Source organism: Zonotrichia leucophrys, chromosome Z (assembly GCF_028769735.1).
Source record: "Zonotrichia leucophrys gambelii isolate GWCS_2022_RI chromosome Z, RI_Zleu_2.0, whole genome shotgun sequence".
Taxonomy (NCBI): domain Eukaryota; kingdom Metazoa; phylum Chordata; class Aves; order Passeriformes; family Passerellidae; genus Zonotrichia; species Zonotrichia leucophrys.
Window position 1 is genome coordinate 18,396,510 of NC_088200.1, and position 22,791 is coordinate 18,419,300.

Genomic DNA, 22,791 nt, shown 5'->3' on the forward strand with positions numbered 1-22,791 from the left:
TGTACATTAGCTGTCCACTCTCTGTCTGCACCATTCAGTCCTCATGTATTTTTGAGAATAACTAATACTTTCTGCATATCTCCAGAAATGTTAGTAATGCTAATTTCTTTTTTCCTAAGTCGCCATACAGGAAGAAATAATATGGCAGCTGTGGTATTTGGGTGGGAGAGGGAGAAGAGTTGTCAACTTGTCTGTCTTATGTTCATTGGTATGATGTCATTTTACAAAATAACTGCTACATCAGGCACATCCCCAATGCTTAAATATTCTAGTTCTCAAGATGATTCTTTCCTTCTTACTGAAGACATACAGTAACAGTTAGAAATATGACATTATTGCCTCTGGCAAAGCCTTTGCTTTGAAGTTTGTAAAGAAAGGTCTACGATGACTTTATATAAAACATTTCTGTAAAGACTGTGGTAATGTGATTAAATTAGTATTTCATATTTGAAACCCATTAAAAAGTTCAGAAATCAAGTAATGAAGACTGAGATTTCTGCTTTTAAATTTTTTTATTTTTTAAATACACATAGGTTAATATTTATCGACTAGTCACAAAAGGATCAGTAGAAGAAGATATTCTTGAACGAGCCAAGAAAAAAATGGTGTTAGATCATTTAGTAATTCAGAGAATGGACACTACAGGGAAAACTGTGTTACATACAGGCTCTACTCCTTCAAGGTACCTTTATGTTTGTTTCTCTACCAGCTTACCTTAAGAATATTTCAGTTGTAAATGAAAGGCAAACCAGAAGATGCGAGGTCTTTGTAGATTTTTATTTGCATAATAAATGCGTATTGCAAATATATGAAAAGTTTATATTTAACAGTAAGAAGAATGCTTAATTGACTCATGATTATAGAAAACTGCAAGTTTATAAGTTAAAATGTTTTTCCTAAAACATCATTTATTTCAGCTCAACACCTTTTAATAAGGAGGAGTTGTCAGCAATTTTAAAGTTTGGTGCTGAGGAACTTTTTAAAGAACCTGAAGGGGAAGAACAGGAGCCTCAAGTAAGTGGTGCTTCTGGACTAGGTAGATAGATCAGCCCAAAATATGTATGAATTATGTAATTGTAAAGAGAAACTTCTTTTTTTTACCCTCAGGAAATGGATATAGATGAAATATTGAAGAGGGCTGAAACTCGGGAAAATGAGCCAGGTCCATTAACTGTAGGAGATGAGTTGCTTTCGCAGTTCAAGGTAGGCTCTGTTCCCTCTTTCCTGCCATAATTATACTTTCCCTTTTAAACAGTATTATTTCTCTTCTATGTATCTAACTCTTGATTCTTCAGAAATAGATGCCTCAATAAGTCAACTCTGTATCGCTTCCTAGTAAAATGGTTTTTTGCCTCTACATGATATCTTACTGTCATTATAAACAATAGGAATATATTATGTATTTTGTATTTATGAATGTGTTAATGCTTAGAATTTAAGTTAGTGTTTTATTTACTGTCTTTGTTATTAAGCAGCTATAGTATCAATAAATGCAATGTGTTCTTTGTGTTTCTTAACTGATAATTTCTCCAAGTTGCTTTTAGCCCCAAAGTAAAGTTGGAATATCATGTATTTTTAAGTGTTATGAGTTAAACATATTATGTGTGCAAGAAAAAAAAATGCAGAGCATGATATGTTGATGTGTAGTTCAGGAGATTATTAAATAACTCACCTGCTAATCACTCATATAAAATATAAAAATATAAATAAACCATATTTTTATATCAGCATTGTATGAATGTTTGATTAATTTTATATTATTATAGTTTCACATTAAATCAGACATTTAAATGTTGTTAGCCCTATTTTGAACGAAGTTAAACCACAATCATACAGGTGTGAGTGGTATGATTCTCCTTGTGTCTCTTCTTAGCCCATGCTGAAAGGAATCTATCTTTCCTAAATTATTAAAAGTACTCTCATTAGAGTCTGTTTCATGAAACATTTTGAATTCATAAATTTAATATATATCTTATAAAACAATAGCATATATAGAGATAAAATATGTGTTATGTGTATGAATTCATAAAATATGGGCTCTGTAACCTTGTTTTCCTTAAATAGTAGTTGATCAGGTTTTTTTAAATTGTGTCATGTATTGACTTGATGAGAATGTATATATTTTGATGTTACAAGGTGGCCAACTTCTCCAATATGGATGAAGATGATATTGAGTTGGAGCCAGAAAGAAATTCAAGAAATTGGGAAGAAATCATTCCGGAGGTCCAGAGGCGAAGAATAGAAGAGGAGGAAAGACAAAAAGAACTTGAAGAAATATACATGCTTCCAAGAATGAGAAACTGTGCAAAACAGGTATCTCTTGGCTTTGACTGAATTACAGTTCTGTGTTGCTTTTGGTGTAGTTTGTTGCTTTTGGGGTTTGGGGTTTTTTTTCTTTTTCTGAACACTTTTTTTTTTGACAGAGCAGGTAAAACTTGCTTATATTTGTTACTTACATAGCTTGCTCTGGAATTCCAGATTAGCTTCAATGGCAGTGAAGGGAGACGCAATAGGAGTAGAAGATACTCTGGATCTGATAGTGACTCCATCTCAGAAAGAAAAAGGCCAAAAAAACGTGGAAGACCACGAACTATTCCTCGAGAAAATATTAAAGGATTTAGTGATGCAGAGATAAGGCGGTAAGATATGGGAGTACATGCATATTTAAAGGAACAAGAAATTACGATTATTTTTATTAATAATAATATTGTTATCAGTCTGGAAACTACAGCTGGTAATCTGGTTTTCCTGAAGTTGTTTGACATCTTTTTATTCTAGACATTTATTGTTTTTACCTTGTGGTGCTGACATAGTTAACTGTTATAGCAAGAATCTGAACCCATTTTAATGAGGTGTAAAATTAGGTTTTAAAAATATGTATGATTGGTTTAAATGTTTTAGTTCCTGCAGCCTGTGAAGACAGTCATTTCACTGAATAATTACTGACAGTGATTTACAAGGGGTGCTTTCCTTTAAAAATTAACAAGCAAAATAATCTGGTTTCCACCAATTTATCTAAAACTTGCAGTGTTCAAAGACTGTGTCACATCTCTTTGGTGACAAATGAAACAGTTTGATTGGATTTTATTTTCATTTTAAACTTCTTGGCACTATAATTGAATTGTTACATCCTGCTTTTTTAAAACTAAGAAAATATAAAATCCTATTTGAAACTCGTATTATCATTGATCCCTTCTGTATATGCTAAATATTTGCTGAAGTATTGTTTTGGTAGGAGGAGGAGGAATTCTTTTTGTTAACATTTTTGGGTTTGTGAAATGCTACTTTGCTTCTGAAATTTTTCCCTAAATTGCTGTAAAGTCTTCAGAGTATTTGTTTTAGAGGAATAACTTCAAAGATCCTTTTTGGCTTTCTATCTCATCTAACAATGAGGCAAATTGGTACTTTTTTTAAGGCTATTCTTGTGCATGAACAAGAAGTTGTTGAGGAAGTCTTCTTTCTTCTTCTTCTTTTTTTTTAATTTTTTAAAAATTATTTCTATTCAATTTCTTTTCTCCTCCAAATATCTCCAGTTTTTTTCCATTGCTTATATATTTGAACAGAGAGTATCTTTCATGTAATTTTCCTAAATCTTTCAGTTACCTGTTGGAATTATTGCTCTTTTTAATAACCATACATAATATGATGTCTGAAATCTTCATTTACTGTAAATCCACATTCCGTTTTGATTTTTAGATACGTACAGCTGCGGAATCCTCAGTCTTGTGAAATTAATAAAGTGATTTCTGAAATAAATTATATCTTCTATCATTTTATTTGTATCAGTTCTTAAACCCATAAAACTGATTTTATCTGAATATATGAGGCTGCTCTACTTTTTTTCCCTCTATTGCACATAGCATTATAGTAAGATTAACAATTGTATCAATGCAACTTTAAAACAAATGTTATTTGTTAAGTGTATATTTAAATGGTAACATTATTTTCTGTTACTAGGTTTATCAAGAGTTACAAGAAATTTGGTGGCCCTCTTGAGAGGTAAAGTTGTTTGATTATTATTTGTGCGGCAGCTTGAAATCTATTTTTTTATAGATATTAGAATGTACCATGAAACTTTTGGCAGTAGGGGAAATACATAATCTTGAATATAGAGTGACTATAGTGTAGTATCTTCCTTTTCTTCATGTATGGTATGTGTGCAGACAGCCACACAACGGACTTTGCCATTTGGAGGAGCACTTCCTTTTTATGTATCTGCTGACTTGTTTACTCTTCATTGGTGATAATCATTCACTTTTCATGTTTGATAAGCCTGTTGAAAGCCTATCAGTTTATCCACTCTGTCAAAGTTAGTTTTGCATTTTACATATTGCCAATTGTCATTTTTGAGCTTCTTTCATTATTCCTATTTTAAGAAAAACTTCCCATCCTAAAAAATGTTAATCCTTACAAATATTTATAGTGCATATGATCATATGATACATATATGTGTGTATGATTTAATGATTCATTCTCTAAAGAAATGTGAAATAATTTAACACTAGGGTTACGGTTCTTTACAGTTCTTGTTTTATTGTCCTCATACCTCAGTAATGTAGAGGTTTTTTTCTTGGATCAAAATTGTACACCAAACAGAAACCACAGCTGACTACTAACTTACGTGATCATATATTTTGTTTTCAAGTCTGAAGAAACCATTCACAACTGCCAAATTTTCAAACTTACAAAAATTAGTCTTTTTTTTTTATTACAGGTTAGATGCTGTAGCTAGAGATGCTGAGCTAGTTGATAAATCAGAGACAGACCTCAGACGTTTGGGAGAGCTTGTACATAATGGATGCATTAAAGCCTTAAAGGACAATTCATCTGGACAAGAAAGAGCAGGTACAATATTCAGGGGGCTTGAGAGTACAGTGAAAATTGACAAGAAAAATTAGTCACTCTTGCACTCTGATTATAACAGAAAACAGTTTTGTTGGGAAATACAAACAAAACTGTTAGGGTGCATACTGGATAATTTAAATAAACCCAGAGTTACAGTAAGGTGACTTTTTCCCCTTTCTGTGTGACTTACCACTGAAAAAGGAAATAGATTTTTGATTTGCTATGAAATTTAGATGTATTCCTGTTAAGTAGGGACTTTTCAATTCTGAAGCATTTAATTCAAGCATTTGATCAAGAAAAGGTGATGTGATATAATTGTTTTCTGTACGTTTTTCTCATGTTATTTGTAAAGGTAAATATTTTAATAGCATTGTCATTTATTTTAAGGAGGTAGACTTGGGAAGGTTAAAGGCCCAACATTCCGAATCTCAGGAGTGCAAGTAAATGCAAAGTTAGTCATCTCTCATGAAGAAGAGTTGGCACCATTGCACAAATCCATTCCTTCAGATCCAGAAGAAAGAAAAAGGTACTGATTTTTGCATATTTCTAAGGGAGTAGTAATGCAGAAAACTTCTCAAGTTTTTTTTTTTTTGCAACTTTGATTCAAACATTTTGTTAAAAGCATTGTCCCTCTATTCCTCTGTTTCCTTGAAGAACTGGCAGCAGTAACCTGCTCCACAGCTGTACTTTGTTTTTTCTTCCTTTGCCACAGAAGCCAGTAAGAGCCTTAATTTGTCAATTGTATTCACTATGAACTGTGTTCAATTACTAATAATAATTAGGACTAGAATTCAGGCTTGAGGAGGAGCTAAATGTGTCACCTCTGCTTGAGAGGAGTATCAAAGTGCAGCAGTAGTTGTTCCTACCCTCTAAACTTGCCACCTTGTGTATTGCAGTTCCTAAGCTATCCACTTTGTTAGAACACTTGGATGTTAATTTTTGCTTTTATTCGTGGCTAACCGATCCTATCACAAAGCTCATGGCTGCAGACAGATATCTGTTCTTCATATTTTAGTCTTAATAAGCTTTGAAACACATTCCAGTGCTGATTTCAATAACTGTGATATAGAAATACTAAGAAAATATTATTATAAATATTTGGATTAATTTCTTAAATTTACCAGCATCTCAGCAGAGAAAATAAATCTAGTTACATTACCTTCAGTATGTTCTCTTTCCCCTCACTAAATTTCAGATGTAAAAATCATGTATTTTTCTTTCTAATACATTTCTTCTAGATATGTCATCCCATGCCACACTAAGGCGGCTCATTTTGATATAGACTGGGGTAAGGAAGATGACTCCAATTTGTTGATAGGCATCTATGAATATGGTTATGGCAGCTGGGAAATGATAAAAATGGATCCTGATCTCAGTTTGACACAGAAGGTATGTCGTCTACAATAGTTCATCAAGGACTGTTTGCTTAGGTTTTGATGCTGCTAAGTAGTGTTACTGAAAGAACTTATTTTATGATAAATGAAATTGCAAAAATGTACGTCAGTTGTACTTCATATGTAATTCATATCCTTCTCATAGTATAGTACTAAATTTTGGGGTCTTGAGTATTTATTTTGAAGCATGCCTTCTTGCAGTCAGTGTGTGTTTTCATATTCTCATGTGGTTGGTTCTGTGTAATTTGATTTTTTTCAGTCTTTTCTTTCTTTACTTCAGATGTTCTGGTTTTGTTTCTCCATCCTGGCTTAATCCCCAGGTTCTTCAGTTGAAGCTGTCTTCCACTCCCAATTGAGAGTAGCTATACTAGAATTAGTGCAGTAACTTCTTAGCAATAGTGAGCAGCAGATACTGAGGAAAAGCCTGGGGTGAAGTAAACTTTGTGACAGTGACAACAACCTATAGGTTTGGGATTTGAGAAGACAGGTTTGTGTCCAAATTTGCTTAGTCATGATTCCTACACCTGCTTTTCATTAATTTGTCTGGTTTTTGAAACCATGTATTTGTGTTCTTGGCACCTGCATTTAGAAGATGAATGAGTCAGACACTGGAGTTCTGTGACTGGCTGGTACAGGTGGCTGTAATTTCTTAGATGAAACATCAGAGTGGAGATAGAAATATGAGGCTGGTTTCTTGAGCTGCTTTTAAACTCTGATGCAATTTCCAAAACTGCATTGGTCACTTGCATTGGTTTCATGGGAGAGAAATGAAAACTTACATGAAATTCTCCTTCACTTTAAACATTCTGATATATTTACTGAGTATAGCTGGAATGTGCTCTAGGCTACCACCTGAAGTTGATAATCTGTACTCACAGCTGTGATGCTACCATTTTCTCCTCAGATTTTGCCTGATGATCCAGATAAAAAACCCCAGGCAAAGCAGTTACAGACCCGTGCAGACTACCTCATTAAATTACTGAATAAAGACCTTGCGAGGAAGGAAGCACAAAGGCTTGCTGGAGCAGTAAGTAAAATGTGGCATTCATTAATAAGGTAAAACAATATGCTGATTGGCATGTCACCTGATCCTTTTAATTTTTCAGTTCGACACTTTTTATTTGTGTAGTATTACTCTATTCCTAATTTTAGAATGTAAGACAAACTCAGGATATTAATTGCAAGTTTCATATAGTATTAGTCTCTTATTATTTGTGTGTATTCTCTACTGTTGCACTAAGCTCTGTCTGCAGTCCTGAGTAAAGTGGTGGTCATTAGTGGCAATAAATAAAGTAAAAGGAACTCTCTCTTTGATGTAAAACCAAATCTTACTTTGCAAATATAGTGCTGGAATGCCTGTCAGTTGACATGATTAAAGAGATCAATTTACATTCAGGGCAATTCAAAGAGGAGGAAAACAAGAACTAAGAAGAATAAGGTGCTAAAGGCTGCAAAATTAAAAGAAGAAATAAAAAGTGATTCTTCACCACAACCGTCAGAAAAATCTGATGAAGATGATGATGAGAATAACAAGGTGAGTATCTTTCACACAGTAAAGATACTTACCATACATTCAATTCTTCCTGTTAGTATCAATTTGTATTTCATCTTCTGCTTGGTTTAATAAAATTAAAACACCTGAATGTCATTCTTTTCCTGTGGCCACTACAGCTGATGTTGCATCAGTACAAGCACATGGAAGACTATCTATTTCAGTTTAATCATAAATAAATAAATAAGGAATTACGAGTTTTCCAAATAGTTATTAAAATATTATAGTCTAAATAATAGTGACATCGCTCCGTTTCAACTTTTTTTTTTTAAGCATTAGCCCTGTATTTGCAAGAATTGCAAATCACAGTTGTAAAACTACTGGATGTTGCTCATGTGTTACTACTGCTGGTAATGATTCTTAAGGTAAAGACTTTTTTATTGAGGATGAGAAAAATGTCACCAAGCTCCACTGGAATGCACAGCATAAAAAATTGTATTTCAAGGCTTGCATATGAAAGCTCATGTATACATCATGGCTCTCATTTTTCAGAAAAACTAACCTTGTTGGGTTTTTTTACTTATGATTATTAATCTTGGTATTGTGCTTTTGTTGTGTCTTTTTATTTTTGTTCTTCATCACATAGCAAAATCACTAGACATAAAAATTTGGATAGAATTTAGAATCATGTCACAGATGATTTGAAAGCAGTTGAATTAAGTAACTGCAATTCTATAATCCATAAAATACTGTACTTTGTTTAAAGCAAACAGTTACAAGCTTGTTGTAATTGTCAGCTTGTTCTAAAAGAAAAACTACTTATGGAATACATAGTTAAAATTAGCATTAGAAAAGCCATTATAAATCTATGAAAAAATAGTAATTTTTAATCACTCTTTCAGTGTATGTATTTAAATTGTACTATAAAGAATAAAATGTGAAGCCAGCAATTAAAAAAAAAAATCAATGTAGACTGCCCTGTGTTTATAGCTAGAATAATCTGCCTGGAATGTAAGACTAAGACCTGCAAATGTTGCCACAGTTGCCAGTACATTAATGGGGACAACTGGACCCTAAAACTAAGCAAATTAATTGTTCAGACTGCTTTAAAAATGAGTGTTAGTCTTCATCTCCACTCAAAAGAAAAGACACTGCCATCAGCTGATGGACTTAACTGTGTTTTGCGAAACTGCCTAGAATGCTGTCCTCTCTGTTAATAACAGGTACTCATCGCTTCAGTACTTTTGGGCACTGAATAACAATTCCATTTCTGAATACTGGACTGTATACTGCAACCTTTCTAAACTACTGGCTTTAGCTACCTAGATTCCATACTGTGTGCAGTATCTAAAACTTACCTGTTTTACTGCCAGAATTAACAAAAAAGTTATCAAATCATTGGATTTTTGCTAGAAAGTAGTTCCCATGATACCTAAACACTAAAACTTAGCCCTGATTGAGCTCATAACTTCATACATGTTCTAAGTAACTGGTTCAGTTCAAGTACTAGACAGTCTTTCATCTGTTTTCATGCAACAGATAAGCAGTTTCTGTATGTGCCTTTCTGGTATGTTCAAATAAATTCAAACATGATAATGATTCTTTCATCTGTGTTATAATAATACTTTATTTATAGTATTTTTCTGTGTCTGAAAGGATATTAGTTTTTATCCTAGACCTTTTCAGTGAGTATTATAAAGAGCAGTGAGTAATACTTTGTTCACCTCCAAAACAGGTTAAATGGGCACATAACAGAGAGTCTGTAATTAAAGATTTTTTTAAAGCCTAGTGAAATTACCAGTTCTGGAAAAGAGAAAGTTGGGATTCTGTTACCTTCTTCTGTGAGTGTTTAATATGGGATTGGGACAAAGCTAATTAGATCAGAGGTCTTCTAACATCACCCATCACTTGACTAGCTTGACTGACCAGGTCAGTTTTGCAAAACCATACTTCCTTTTAGATTTCAGGTCTTCAGTCTAACAGCCTTTAAAGGGATCAAATTCAAATTTTATTCCAAGTTAACTGGATACAATTTCTCATGCCCACTGCCTCCACCAATCAGTACTTGCTTTGTCACATCAAGGAAGTGAGTGCATAGCGCTCGTATTTCTTGACCAACTGCATTCAGTTCTATTTAGAGGTGATACGATAAATCTATGTCCAGAAATAAAAAAATTCACAGATAAAAAGTGTTTTAATCTATGCAAAACTTGTATAGATAGGAACCCAATTTGATGTGACATATATGCTTGCATATTGCAGGATGAGATTGTTTCAGTGAAACATCTGCATAAAAAATTTAAAGCAGAAAAAGAAAATGAAGAAAAGCCTGAGCCAGATACTGGTATAAAGAAGGAGGCTGAAGAAAAGAGAGAGACAAAAGAAAAGGAAAATAAGAGGGATTTGAAAAGGGACAAAAAAGAAAAAGAGGATAAGAAAGAATTAAAAGAAAAGGATATTAAAGAAAAGAGAGAAAACAAAGTAAAAGAATCCACACAGAAAGAAAAAGAAGTAAAGGAAGAGAAGGTAACTAGGTTTACTTATCTTACATAGTGCTAGAGAAGGCCACCAGGTTTTTGTAAATTATTTTGAAAAAATGTTGTGGATCTGATTAGTTGTCATTTCAGTAAAGTATTTTATGTTATTTGAAGCTTTATTTTTACTACCTGAAATCAGTAGGACAGGCATTTGAAATGGGGAAGTTCAGTGATACAGCTCTTAATTGGACTGAATGTGTGCAAAAAATTCTATTTTACCATTTCACAGAGAAAGTAAAATGTGCTGTAATTGAATGTCAGCATAGATTTTATTCTTATATATTGAAGAGAATGCAGTGGTTATGGGTATTGTCATCTGTTATAATTGCAGAACCAAAATAAAATGTAGTTAAATATTTTTGTATCTTGTTCTTAGGTAAATGAAATCAAATCCGAAAATAAGGAAAAAACTAAAAAAATTCCATTGCTGGATACTCCAGTTCATATTACTGCTTCTAGTGAACCAGTTCCAATATCAGAAGAATCTGAAGAGCTAGATCAGAAAACTTTCAGTGTGGTAAGTCACCTTTTAATAAATTATTGTGTATACTTAATAGTCTAAATGAGGACAATTACTGATATTCTTGATACTGTTACTTGGCACAGTAACACAGGTGATCTTTTGCAATGTCTTGGGTCAATGAATGTTATTGACAGTGTACCAAAGTGATTTTTGACTCTGTTCTAGGAGTTTTATTTTGGATTTTTGTGGTATATATGCAAGATAATAGAAAAACCCAACAGTTTGTAGGATTAATAGGTTGAGAATATTAACTATAGATTTATCCATGAGAATCACCTGTATATCCTGCTTCTTAAGAGCAGATTGGAATGAATGTTAATGGAATTCATGGAGTCTTTGGCTTCACCATATAATATATGCTTTTCTTCTTTGTAAGATAGCAAGAAAAACTAGGATTCAGCACTTCTCTTCTGAAGTATTGCAAACTTTAGTTAGTAAACACAGGAAGAAACAATGCTAAAGCACTTAGAAATATCTTGCTGAGGTAGTGTCTCTGACACCAAAAGAATTCTGTTTAATCACTACTGCTTACAAGAATATAATTAACATTTGAGAAAAATGTATATGCACAATTTATATGAAGTTTTATAGGTTGGCTGAGGCCTGTGGAAAAGTATCAGCGAGGTACTTTCACAGCTGTGGTTGTTTTGTCATTCAGATTTCAACACCTGTGTTTTTGCCAGCTAGGTCTGTTCGGTGTATTGTGGTACTGGCCGTGAGAACACCAGTAGGATTCTTGTGATTATGGCTTTAATCATGGGTTTATTCTTAACTCACCTGTGATTTTCAGCATGGCCCTTGAGTGATTCAAGTGGATATGTCAGTGTGGCTAATGACAGAAAATAATTTGATTTCAATATGCAGTTACGTATTTCTGATCACTTCTCTATTTAAGAATTGCACTCTGTAAGCTGTCTTTTAAAAAGCTACTTTAATCTGTGGCAAGTTTAATATGTAAACCAAATGGATTCCTTAGTGGCATGAGATGGCAATGGAACAGCTTCCCCAGTTTTTCCGAGTTGTCCCTAGATGCTTACCTGGTAATGGTGATATTCCATTTCATTCCATTCCAGGTATTTGTTTGGTTTTTCTAGGTTTGGTATCATATAGTGGGGAAGAATGGGGGAAAGAGATGATTGGTGTTTATTATTATGCCATGGTCAGGTGCAGTCTAAACATACTAGTTAAGTGCACTTTCAAATGGAAATGTTCAGGCTTAACTGACAGTGACCTTGATGACAAGGAGGATATTCTTTTGGTCATGGGTACCATGCTATTGGAGTTTGATGTATGATTAAGCAAGTGTCTGCAATTTAAACCATGCCAACTGGATTTGTCTGGATTTATTATTAAAACACTGGATTCAGAATATGAAAATTCAAGAATGCATGACCTTTATCTGTGGCTAGTCTAAGCATTCCCTGCGGCCACATCTCAAGTGCTGTGTTCAGTTCTGGGCCCCTCAGTTCAAAAAGGACATTTTGATGCAGAAGCCGGTCTAGAGAAGGGAATGGAGCTGGGGAAGGGTCTGGAGCACAAGTCTTATGAGGAGTTGCTGAGAGAGCTGGAGTTTTTGAGCCCAAGGGAGAATCAGGGGAGACTTTGCCACACCCTACAGTTGCCTGATAGCAGGTTGTAGCCAGGTGAGGATCAGGTCTTTTCCCAGGGAACCAGTGACAGGACAAGGAGAAACAGCCACAAGCTATTTCAGGGAAGGTTTATGTTGGATGTAAGGAAAGATTTCTTCAGTGAAAGAGTGGTTAAACAGTGAACAGTCTGCTCAAGGAGGAGATAGAATCAGTATGCCTGGAAGTGTTCAAAAGAACAATGATGTGGAACTTGATATAGTCCAGTTGGGATGGTGGTGTTCAGTCAGAGTTTGGATTTAATGATCTTGGAGGTTGTTTCCACCCTTTATGATCCTATACCCAAACTAGCTTTCTTCTAAGTAGCTTAACTTCTGCTAATATCTGCAAAGGAGTGAGGTTTGAAAAATGCTCAAGAGAAGCAATTTTGATCCTTTGTTGAATGTGTAATGGTGGCAGAAAGTATTTGTTTGAAATGTACTGAACACTCTCATATTTAATTTTGACATTGAGTTTGTATAGCTTTTTAGGCGGTAAGTCTTGCCCTACATGATTATGCTCAGAGTTGTAATTGCAAAATACGGTTGTAGTAAGTCCTTTTCCTCACAAATCCTATATATTAAATTAGTGCTTTCCCATATCCTAGTGGTGTCCTACCTTTAAGGGGAAGACATCACCCTAGCTTCCTGGAAGCTTGCAAGAGAAAGGAACTTCAAAAGTGAGCAGGTCTGCAAAAGCTTAGAAGGTTTTATTAGTAGATTACACACTTTGAATGAAAATCAGTATGTTAGTCCCTGACCTGCCATATAAGTCCACAGCAGTGGGTTTTGAACAGAAAAAAATGTGGCTTCACAGCTATCCGGCTGCTGATGTTTGAGATATACACATTGGCACCTTCTACAGCTGGATACACATATTTTATACAATCTGATGCTTTCATAGAGAAGTGAATTTCCAATTGGATTGATAATCTTCCAAAGGGAACATGTAAAACATTTTTTAGACCTCTGAGACAGCCTTGTGTTTCATTTGACTTCTAACAATCCTGTCTTCACCTGTGGTTATATATCACAGTAAAAGGTGAGTCATGCTTGAGAATTAATTTTTTTCTTTTGGATTGATACATTCCTTTTTTCCATTTTACAGTGCAAAGAAAGAATGAGACCTGTCAAGGCAGCATTGAAACAGCTTGATCGACCAGAGAAAGGCCTTTCTGAAAGAGAACAGCTGGAACATACTAGACAGTGTCTTATCAAAATTGGGGATCATATTACTGAGTGTCTAAAGGAGTACACAAGTCCCGAACAAATTAAACAGTGGAGAAAGTAAGTTATTTTCTTGGGTTTTACTTGAAAAAGGGAAGTCTGCAATTGGTTCCTTTGAGAAGAGCAGGTTTTAGTTATTTCTCCTGTTTATTTTTCCCCTTTTCTTGTATCTTTCTGCTGTTTTAAATAGGAGTCTATTAAAAGGTAATTATACATTGTTCTGACTTGTAATGGATTGACTTTAAGCATTGATGCAGAGCCCTGTATTTTGTCCAGAAGGTGGAGACATCTCTCTCTTTAACACTGACAGCAAATGCTAGGGACTAGTCACTGCCACTGTGTTCAGTGAAAACCATTCTTACCTTTAACGATCTGGTTTTTCAACTTCAGGTCATTTTGGTTTTTTAATAATTCAAGTTGAAAATACAGTTCTAAAATTGTGTTGAATGTATGATTCCAAGTTATAGGATTCTTTCTTTTTTTTTTTTTTTAATGTACTCTAAAATGAAATTGTATAATGTGTATTAACTGTTACTTGATGACAAGTATTTATTATAATGTACTCAGATGCACTTGAAAAGTGAGGGAAGAGTTTACATCTATATCAGATGACAATATAAAAAGAACTAAGAAAAAAATACTGGTCTTGTATTTCATTGATATATTCTTAATGCAATTTGACTTACTTTTGTCAGAATGTTCAGTTAACGTCTCTATGCTTGAAAATACATCCTCTGATTATATATATATATATCAAATTTTAAGTCTTGCATTTTCTTGAAGAATTCTGTTAGTGTAATTTGCTTCTGCTGATTTTACTTCCTTTACTTGAAAATAGTAAGGTGATCTGAGATACAAAAGCAAGATCCGTGTCTTAGGTTTTGGAAGTTTTTTTTTTTATCATTTTAAGTGGAAACTTGTAATAGAGCTGTTATTGAGAATAATGCTATGATGTTATGTGTAGATAAATAAAATTATTTTTGCTACATTTGATAAGAAGTATTGTAGTTTATATTAAGTTAGAATGATCTCATTAGGCACAGCATTGACTGGCTGCATACGTAGTCAAACTTGTGGACAGAAATTATCATGTTTAAATAATCACAGTGAAGGAAAATCCTGCTGCTTTGTGAACCCCCATACTTCAAATATTTCTGAACACTGTACTCTGTAGACTTTTCTAAGCATTCCACCTGCAAATTTCACTAAAAAAATAAGTATCTGATAAAAAAACTTCACCTGTGATCATGGAAGAAAAAGCTTTCTTCAGAATTTTGGCATCTTGACAGCGAAAAACTGTCTTTGCTCTTCTTCAGTTCCTTCAAGCACAGATTTGGCACAGATTTATTACCCTATGACTTCTGTCCTCTTTCACATCTCTTACTTGGTTTCCAAAAACCTTGACTAGACTTTCAGAAGTCTGTGGAAAATTTCTCTTGCTGATGGTTTAATACAATAAGGTTTGTTGTGTCAAGTGTGTTATCCTGTAAGAAATTTCACATTTGAAAGAATTTTTACTTCCTTTAGGTACTTAAATTTTTAATTCACACACTGGTAAATACTCACAATTCAAACAAATTTTTAGAAGATATATATATATATCAACTGATAGCTATGTTTTAAATAAGAATTTTACAAAAATTTAACAATTCTTATTAGTACTATTGTCCTTGCACTTCACACTCTGAAGTACTTACAATAAATATTAAAAAGTGAAAAATTTTTAAAGGGATCAGTCTTTCAGATATTTAATTTACAACCGCATAACATTTCTTGTGCAATTTGGCAATATTGTGTAGCTTATATACCATTTCCAGTTTACTGAAGTACTGTTCAAATAATTTCAGTCAAATCCATGTTCTGCTACGTAATAAAGGGCAAAGAAATTTAAAGAAGACTTACAACTTTTCTTTTTTTCTTCTTCCTCAGAAATTTGTGGATTTTTGTCTCTAAGTTTACAGAATTCGATGCCAGAAAGCTGCACAAACTGTATAAACATGCAATCAAAAAACGTCAAGAGTCTCAGGTAATATTTTTAAATAGTTTTGAAATACACATATATATATTTTAATTATTATAACTTTTATTAGATTTAGACGATTATGAAGAACATGGAAATACACTTCAAGTGGCTATTTGTGTTTGCAGTATAATAGTCTCTTTTGATAGAGTATTTTTCTAATGTATTCAAATGAACTTTGGGATTTACTAATAAGTACATTTACCAGTGTAAAAAGTGTACTTGTCTTTTTTAGCAACACAGCGATCAGAATATTAGCGGTCATGTGAATACACATGTAATTAGAAATCCAGGTAAGAAACTTTCAAGTATATTCTTGTGTTAAATACCTTAAGTATTCATGTTTATTTCATTTCACATGTCTTCTGGTTCTGTTTTCCACATGGTTAAGTACCACAGTAATAGACTAATTCGAAAACCTTCACTAATTTGCTCTTGAAATCCAGCAGAGTGCAGAGTGAAGCTGGTACTTACTAGGTTATTTGATCATCCTTTAAAAAAAACCTATTTTCGTGTTAAATTTTGGAGAGAGCAAGAGGTCTACTTAAAACCTGTAAACTTATCAGAAATTCTGAGACTGTAGCTGTCACAGTGTCACTATGATGAAAGACTATAGTCTCATAGTCTGACTGGATGTCACAGTTGTTAGTTACAGGGGCTGTCTTTTATTGTTGTCATTAGCACTCATTTTTTTCCCCACATGTTTCCACACCTGCCTTTTTGTATGTAGTGCTTTATTTAATCTTGTGTTACTGAACTTCCAAGTATATTGTCATGGACTTAAAATCAACAATCACAAATTTTAGGAATACCACTGAAATTTTTTTGCTAACAAGGTGTTTCTTTAAACTATTACTCATACTAAGTCTATGCCTTCTTAGAGAGGAAGTTGCTGCCATTCTATCTAAAATTGCTCTACTGAAGGTACTCTCTACTCACTGCCCATTTGGACACTCAGCTTCATAGACTGGAGAGGTTGAGAAGTTCTGTGCATCTACATTTCCAAGTCCTATGCATCTACATTCTAGCTTGATTTCCTCTTAAATCTGAGATTTTTTGTGTTCACTGGCATTATTGCATTTGATTTTCAGCTATTTAGGTCTTCTTTCTTTTAAATTATGTCCATTTCATACTGGTTTACAGCTGACAGATAGAAGTGCTGTTTGAATTAGGTGAAGTAAAAATGTTATGGTATTTCCTTTTAACCTCTGCTTTATTAAACAGATGTGGAAAGGTTGAAGGAGAATACAAACCATGATGATAGTAGCAGGGACAGCTATTCCTCTGACAGACATCTGTCACAATACCATGATCATCATAAGGACAGGCATCAGGGAGATGCTTACAAGAAAAATGATTCCAGGAAAAGGCCTTATTCAGCCTTCAGCAATGGAAAAGATCACAGAGACTGGGATCACTACAAACAAGACAGCAGGTGAGTTTCTTTAGCAATTTTGAAACCTGGTCAGAATTCCCTTTGTGTTTTTGTAGTTATGTTTGTAGGAAGTGCCAGTCTTCTGAGTAACACAAAATTGCAACAGTGATCTTTCTCTAATGCAGTTCTGTCAATTTTACATGATTGTGGCTCTTGATGTGTTACCAGTAACTAATACAAATAAGTTCCTGTTTTTTAGGTACTACAGTGATAGTAAACACAGGAAGTTAGATGACTACAGGAGCAGAGACCACAGGTCAAGCCTGGAAGGGAGTCTAAAAGACAGCCGGGTTCATTTGGATCACCGTTCCCATTCAGACCACAGGACACATTCAGATCACCGTTCCTCTTCAGAGTACAGCCATCATAAATCTAGAGATTATAGGTACCACTCAGACTGGCAAATGGACCATAGAGCTTCAGGTAGTGCCCCAAGGTCACCCCTGGATCAGAGATCTCCTTATGGTTCAAGATCTCCCCTCGGTCACAGATCTCCGTTTGAACATTCATCAGATCACAAAAGTACACCTGAACATACATGGAGTAGTCGGAAAACATAACAAAGACTGATATTTTCTGGACCTTCTTTTAGCCATATACAGTAAATTAACACAGTAATTGCCTTACATGACTTGAAAGATACAGACGGGATATTCTATCAGTAGCAGTATTGTTACTTCTTTCCAGGATGCAAGGTCTATTATCCCAACAGAAGAAAAATATTTTTGTATTTAAAGTTTATGCTGCACTGTGCTGCAAATGCTGTGGCACTTTTTTTAAGAAATTGAAGATGTTTACTTTTACAGGGACCTCAACACTGCCCATTTCAGACTGGATCTTAGTATGACGCTCTTCATGTCAAAGTGGTTTGAGGCTGATAATGTTTTAAGTTATGTTTGTAAATGAACTTTTAAACACTGACCTGTGCTCATATTTCAGGAGGGAATGGGGAGAATATTTTTTTTTTCTTAGTAAAGAATTCTCAAGGACTTTGTTCACTTTCCAAAGCTACTTGTTTACATTGTACACTGCGACCACCTTGCCGCTTTTCATCACAAGCTTGAATATTTAAATTCTGTACCTATAACTGTAAAATAGTCAGGATTTCTCCTGTTTGTGATCAGTTACAATGCCTTTTTACAAAACAAACAAAAAAATAAAAGCAAAACACAAACTAATGGCTGTAAATTGTTGTAAATTTATTAAATGAGCTTTTTCCCCCCCCTCAGGCTTTTTTTGACTGTTCCTTTCCTCACCAACTCAGGACTTCTTGTCACAGTTATGAAACAAAATCAGTGTACGTACATGTTTCAGTAAAAAACTTTGATGGAGTCACTGTTCAGAATGTAAAAATGGGGAAAGGAAACTATTGCATTTAGTGCTCCCTTTTTTTGATACTTTAGATACATGTTTTGTTTTGTGGTTTTGGGGGGGTTTATGTTTGTTTTGGTTGGTTTTTGTTTGTTTTGGTTTTTTGTTGGGGTCGATTTGTTTTTGTGGTTTTTTTTTTGTTGTTGTTTGGAGGTTTTTTTGGGGGGGGTCTTTTTTCTGTATTAAGCTGTTGATGTTGTGATTGTTTGTAATGAAATGGTAAGAAATTTCTAGCTAAACTGTGCTCTGGAAAGCTTTTCAGGTGCATTGGTTTTAAAGGAGGTGTGTCAAATACCTGAACATTCAGTATCCAAATCAATCAAAATTAATTGTAAATTCATATGTTCCCTCTTCAACATGGGCAATAATGTCAAATGTGCTATGCAGGTAGTTAGTATTTTAGAAGATTTGAATTATGACTTTACTGACAGAATTGTTACAATGCACACTGATTGTACATAGATAACTTCTATCTGACAAATTAAATTTAAAGTAAAAGGACATGTGGGTCTTGTAGTTTTCTGCTGTGTTTTTCTATACTGCGTTACTTTTCCCCAGGGTTACTGAATTTTATTCCTGGTGATAAATAGAGAAGGTACCTAGCCTGGCATCAGGTGGCTGATGCCAGGAGCTGCATCTGCTGCTGCAGTTTTTCTCTGCTCCGCTATGTTTTCCCCTGTTTTGATCCTTCATGCATATGTTGTGGTGTCTGATCAGCATTCAGACAGTTGCTGGTTTCTGAGAGTCTTTCACCACAATCAACAGGACTTGCAAAAGATTTGGGCATCTCTCACTGAAGGATTGGCAGTGGTGTTAACATAAGCCCTGACCTCCCTTTGAGACTCCCTAGGATAAGTACCTTTGATGCCCTTTTGAAGCTTGATTGCTTGTTTTGTCCCTGTGAGATAGTTTGTCATCCACAGACATATCTTTGTGAGTTTCACAGCCCTAATTGGGTAGCTGCAGGGCTCCACTCACAATGTAAGATCCCAGGGAAGTACTCTGGTAGCAAAGCAGTTTTAAGGAGCTGTTTCCATCTCCAGTGTTGCACCTAGTGTTGTGTTTAGTGACAATAGCTCTTTTCGGTAGGAAATTACCTCACCATTACTTAGGAATTATACAGAAATCAATGTAGAAAAATTATTGTTTCTGTTACAGAGTAGTAAATAATGTTAAAATAATAATACCTGGTATGAGTTATCCATTTGTACCAAACAAGGTTTGTTTTAGTAAACTGTGTTAGGACAAGTGTGTGCTGGCACTTTGTCATTATTCTTCCAACAAACTAGTGTGGCTGCAGCTGAAATTTCAGTTTTGTTCTTAAAATTTTACACTGAATCTTTTATTCAGTGAAACAGTCTAGAAGCAGTAGCTATGGAACACAATTTTGTGGGATGCTGATAGGAGCAGAATGAAGAGAAGGCTAATGGAATTAGTTGTTTCTTAAGCTTTTGTTTAACTCTCTATTCCATTTACTTAAGATATAAGTGGAGAACACCTGAGTAATGATAAGTACCTTCTGGTCCACCTATCCTTAAACGCCCATGGTGTATTTGGATATGGCCAACACAAAACCAATCTTTCTAGCATGTATTTTCCAGGCCCATAGCCCTACCAATTTATTGGTAATTTTTTTTTTTTTTGTATTTTTAAAGCTTTTAAAAATGAAAAGTTTTTCATAAAAGATTAAATTTAGTGATGATTGTTAATTTGCATTAAAAAGTAAGAATTTCTGTGTAATTGTCCTGATTAAAAGAAAATTAACTATTTCTGAACCTTGCATAACAAAATAATTTTGATTTGTAAATTATTTTTAGCATCTTCATAAACCTATTCAAAAACTACTCTTGAGATTGAGGCATTACCACAGTTGATCCCATTTTTGCAGTAACAAAAAGAAGGGCTTTGCTGGAAGGCTGACAGTCTCAGCTGTGTTAGGATGCCTGTGAGGGAGTCAGGTGAGTGCAAGTTTCTTGTATGCCAGATAGGTGACTGTGAAAGAAATGGTGCCCCAGGGTGCTGCAAGTCCCTCTGATGCCTGCTATTCCAGTGTGTCCAAAGTGTCCAAACCCAGCCTGATACTGAGTAAAACTATTTTTACACCCCAAATTCCCACCCCACTTCTTCACCCTTAGTGTTTCTTGAAGACTTTGGTAATTGCAGCTGCAAGACTTCTGAGACATTTTGACGTATAAACTTTATATTCTAGTTCAAGAACTAAGACCGAAGCCTGAATAACATACTTGAACATTACACATTATTTATTTCACACATTTTTTTCATTAGACAAGTCTGTCTTCTCTGAAAATAAACACACAGATATCATGGAAGAAAATCATGTGACACTGATCCCATGAGAGTAAATAATCAGAGAGCTTTTATTACTGCTATAATAGCTTTTTTATACTGCTATTATATTTATTAGAGCTTTTTATTACTTTTATCCACTGTGTTTTATTTGCATCAGAACTAGTATTTGCTGCCGTAACTGAAGCATTTGGAAAGTAATCTCATTCATCACTTAAAATTAGCTACCAGATTTGGGTTTCCCTAATCTAGCATTGGTAAGTGGCTACCTGTATTGGATAGACCAAATGACACTTTGACATTCTTTTTAATCACTAAGAAGCACAGCAAACTTCAAAGTTTTGTATAAGCATACTAGCTCATCATTCTTTTCCAGTCTTGGCACTGTGAAAAGTGTTCAATGACTAAGCAATGTCTTAGTTTGAAAGACAGGTGTCTGTTATAAATACAAAATCTGCCAAATTTTTTGGGAAAAAAAAAAAAAGTTGTAAACCAGTCAAGCCAGTTGTTGCTGCTGCAGTTACACCTGTTAGCTATAATCACAAGTCGTCGTAGTTAATGGCTCCTTTTGTACCAGTAAAGGCCCTGGCTAGGGCTAAGTTAATGGCTCTTCTACCCAGACAGTGAGGGGAGGGGAGGGGATGAGACGTGGGAGGGGGCATCAGAAGATGCAAAAAAATAACTTCGGGACCAGCATGCCATGGGAAATGTCAAACTTACCGAAAAGACCCCAAAAACAACGAGCCAATACAGAATTAAGAAATTAGAGTGATGCCTGGACGTGAAGAACAGAGTGCTGAGCCTGCAGAGATGCTGAAAACGTTTGTCCCTCACACCCTGAGCACGACATCATCTGAAACCAAGACCCCGAGCCGGGAGTCAGTGGAGAGTCAAGATTGGGGTTACGCCCAAGGCTCCCACGAGGACGGGACCCCCAGCTCTGCCCTTTAGTGGACAAAGCTGTACATATCCTCCTCTTCCGAGTCACCCTGGGAGAGACGATGGAGACTGCAGACCCGTTGGGCTTCCCAATCTTGAGCTGTTTCCTTTTAATAAAGGCATTAAAAGGAGAAAAATCTCCTGTTTATTTCAGTCTCCCTCCAAATTATTATAATACTGAAATTAAGGGACTCTCGGGCAAATATATGAAGATAGTGTTATAAATGATCAATTGAAAAGCCAATTTATCAAAAATGTGGAAAGATTTTATTTTTCTTTTTACGCGACAAAAATACGGTCCTCAAAACCACCACAGCCAAAGAGACAGCGTCGAGCCCTAGGTTGGCGCTGAGTGAACCTAGATCCGACCTCTACAGCATCAGATCAACCCCCGTTCATGTGCACTGCTTTTTGCGGGGCTGTTAGATACGGTTTTTATGCCTGAGGCAGAGGAGTTCTTTTGTAACTGTATATTCAAGACCGTTTCTTTCACTGTGCTGGACAATCGCTGTTTCCTGGTCGATAGCCAGTGTTAATCGTGTCCGGGGAAGTCATGTATTCAGATATATCTTTCTGACAACTCCTGCTATCTCACTCGGGATAGCGGTGACTGGGTAAGTCTATTCATAAGTTAACTGAGTATTGTTCTCCTGCTGCCTCCAGGAATCTCAGAATTCAAGCAGACGTCTGTCTTTGGGCTGCTTGTGGTCAGAGACTCGTTTGGATTTCACAATCTTATACATTCTCTCTATAAGCATTTCATAACATATATTACAATAGGAATAACAGTTCTTTACTAGTATGTGTAACAAGGCAAACAAACAACAAACAGAACCAGGAACCCCATGACAGCCTTCTCGGCCAAGACGGGAAGGGATGGAGGAGCAGCTCTGCTTCACTAAACCCTGCAGCAGTCAATTCTCAGTGCCCCTGCAGGACTCTGAGGTGCACCAGGCTGGAAAATAACAGAAATGAGCAAAAAAATCCCAGAGTGGTGGATGGGATGTATCAGAAGCTCGGCGGCGGTAGCTGGAACTGCAGGACGTTCTGGCAGGGCAGAAGGGTGCGAATTACAGC

The 22,791-nt window shown here is 35.2% G+C and overlaps 1 protein-coding gene across 2 annotated transcripts in view; it reads left to right on the forward strand.

Moving 5' to 3' along the window:
• The window catches only part of CHD1 (chromodomain helicase DNA binding protein 1), a 54,753-nt gene extending 35,579 nt beyond the window's left edge, over positions 1–19,174 (forward strand). The window contains exons 20-37 of one of the 2 annotated variants that reach the window (XM_064735272.1): positions 534–682; positions 918–1,014; positions 1,108–1,203; positions 2,137–2,313; positions 2,479–2,639; positions 3,958–3,999; positions 4,715–4,845; positions 5,233–5,371; positions 6,084–6,234; positions 7,144–7,266; positions 7,636–7,773; positions 9,994–10,257; positions 10,645–10,785; positions 13,524–13,702; positions 15,572–15,668; positions 15,898–15,955; positions 16,887–17,097; positions 17,297–19,174. In XM_064735272.1, coding sequence (XP_064591342.1) covers positions 534–682; positions 918–1,014; positions 1,108–1,203; positions 2,137–2,313; positions 2,479–2,639; positions 3,958–3,999; positions 4,715–4,845; positions 5,233–5,371; positions 6,084–6,234; positions 7,144–7,266; positions 7,636–7,773; positions 9,994–10,257; positions 10,645–10,785; positions 13,524–13,702; positions 15,572–15,668; positions 15,898–15,955; positions 16,887–17,097; positions 17,297–17,657 — 2,715 coding nt within the window. In that variant the 3' untranslated portion in view covers positions 17,658–19,174. The remainder of the gene's footprint in view (positions 1–533; positions 683–917; positions 1,015–1,107; positions 1,204–2,136; positions 2,314–2,478; positions 2,640–3,957; positions 4,000–4,714; positions 4,846–5,232; positions 5,372–6,083; positions 6,235–7,143; positions 7,267–7,635; positions 7,774–9,993; positions 10,258–10,644; positions 10,786–13,523; positions 13,703–15,571; positions 15,669–15,897; positions 15,956–16,886; positions 17,098–17,296) is intronic. The other variant, XM_064735273.1, reaches the window with a different exon arrangement.
• The last annotated feature ends 3,617 nt before the right edge of the window (positions 19,175–22,791 follow it).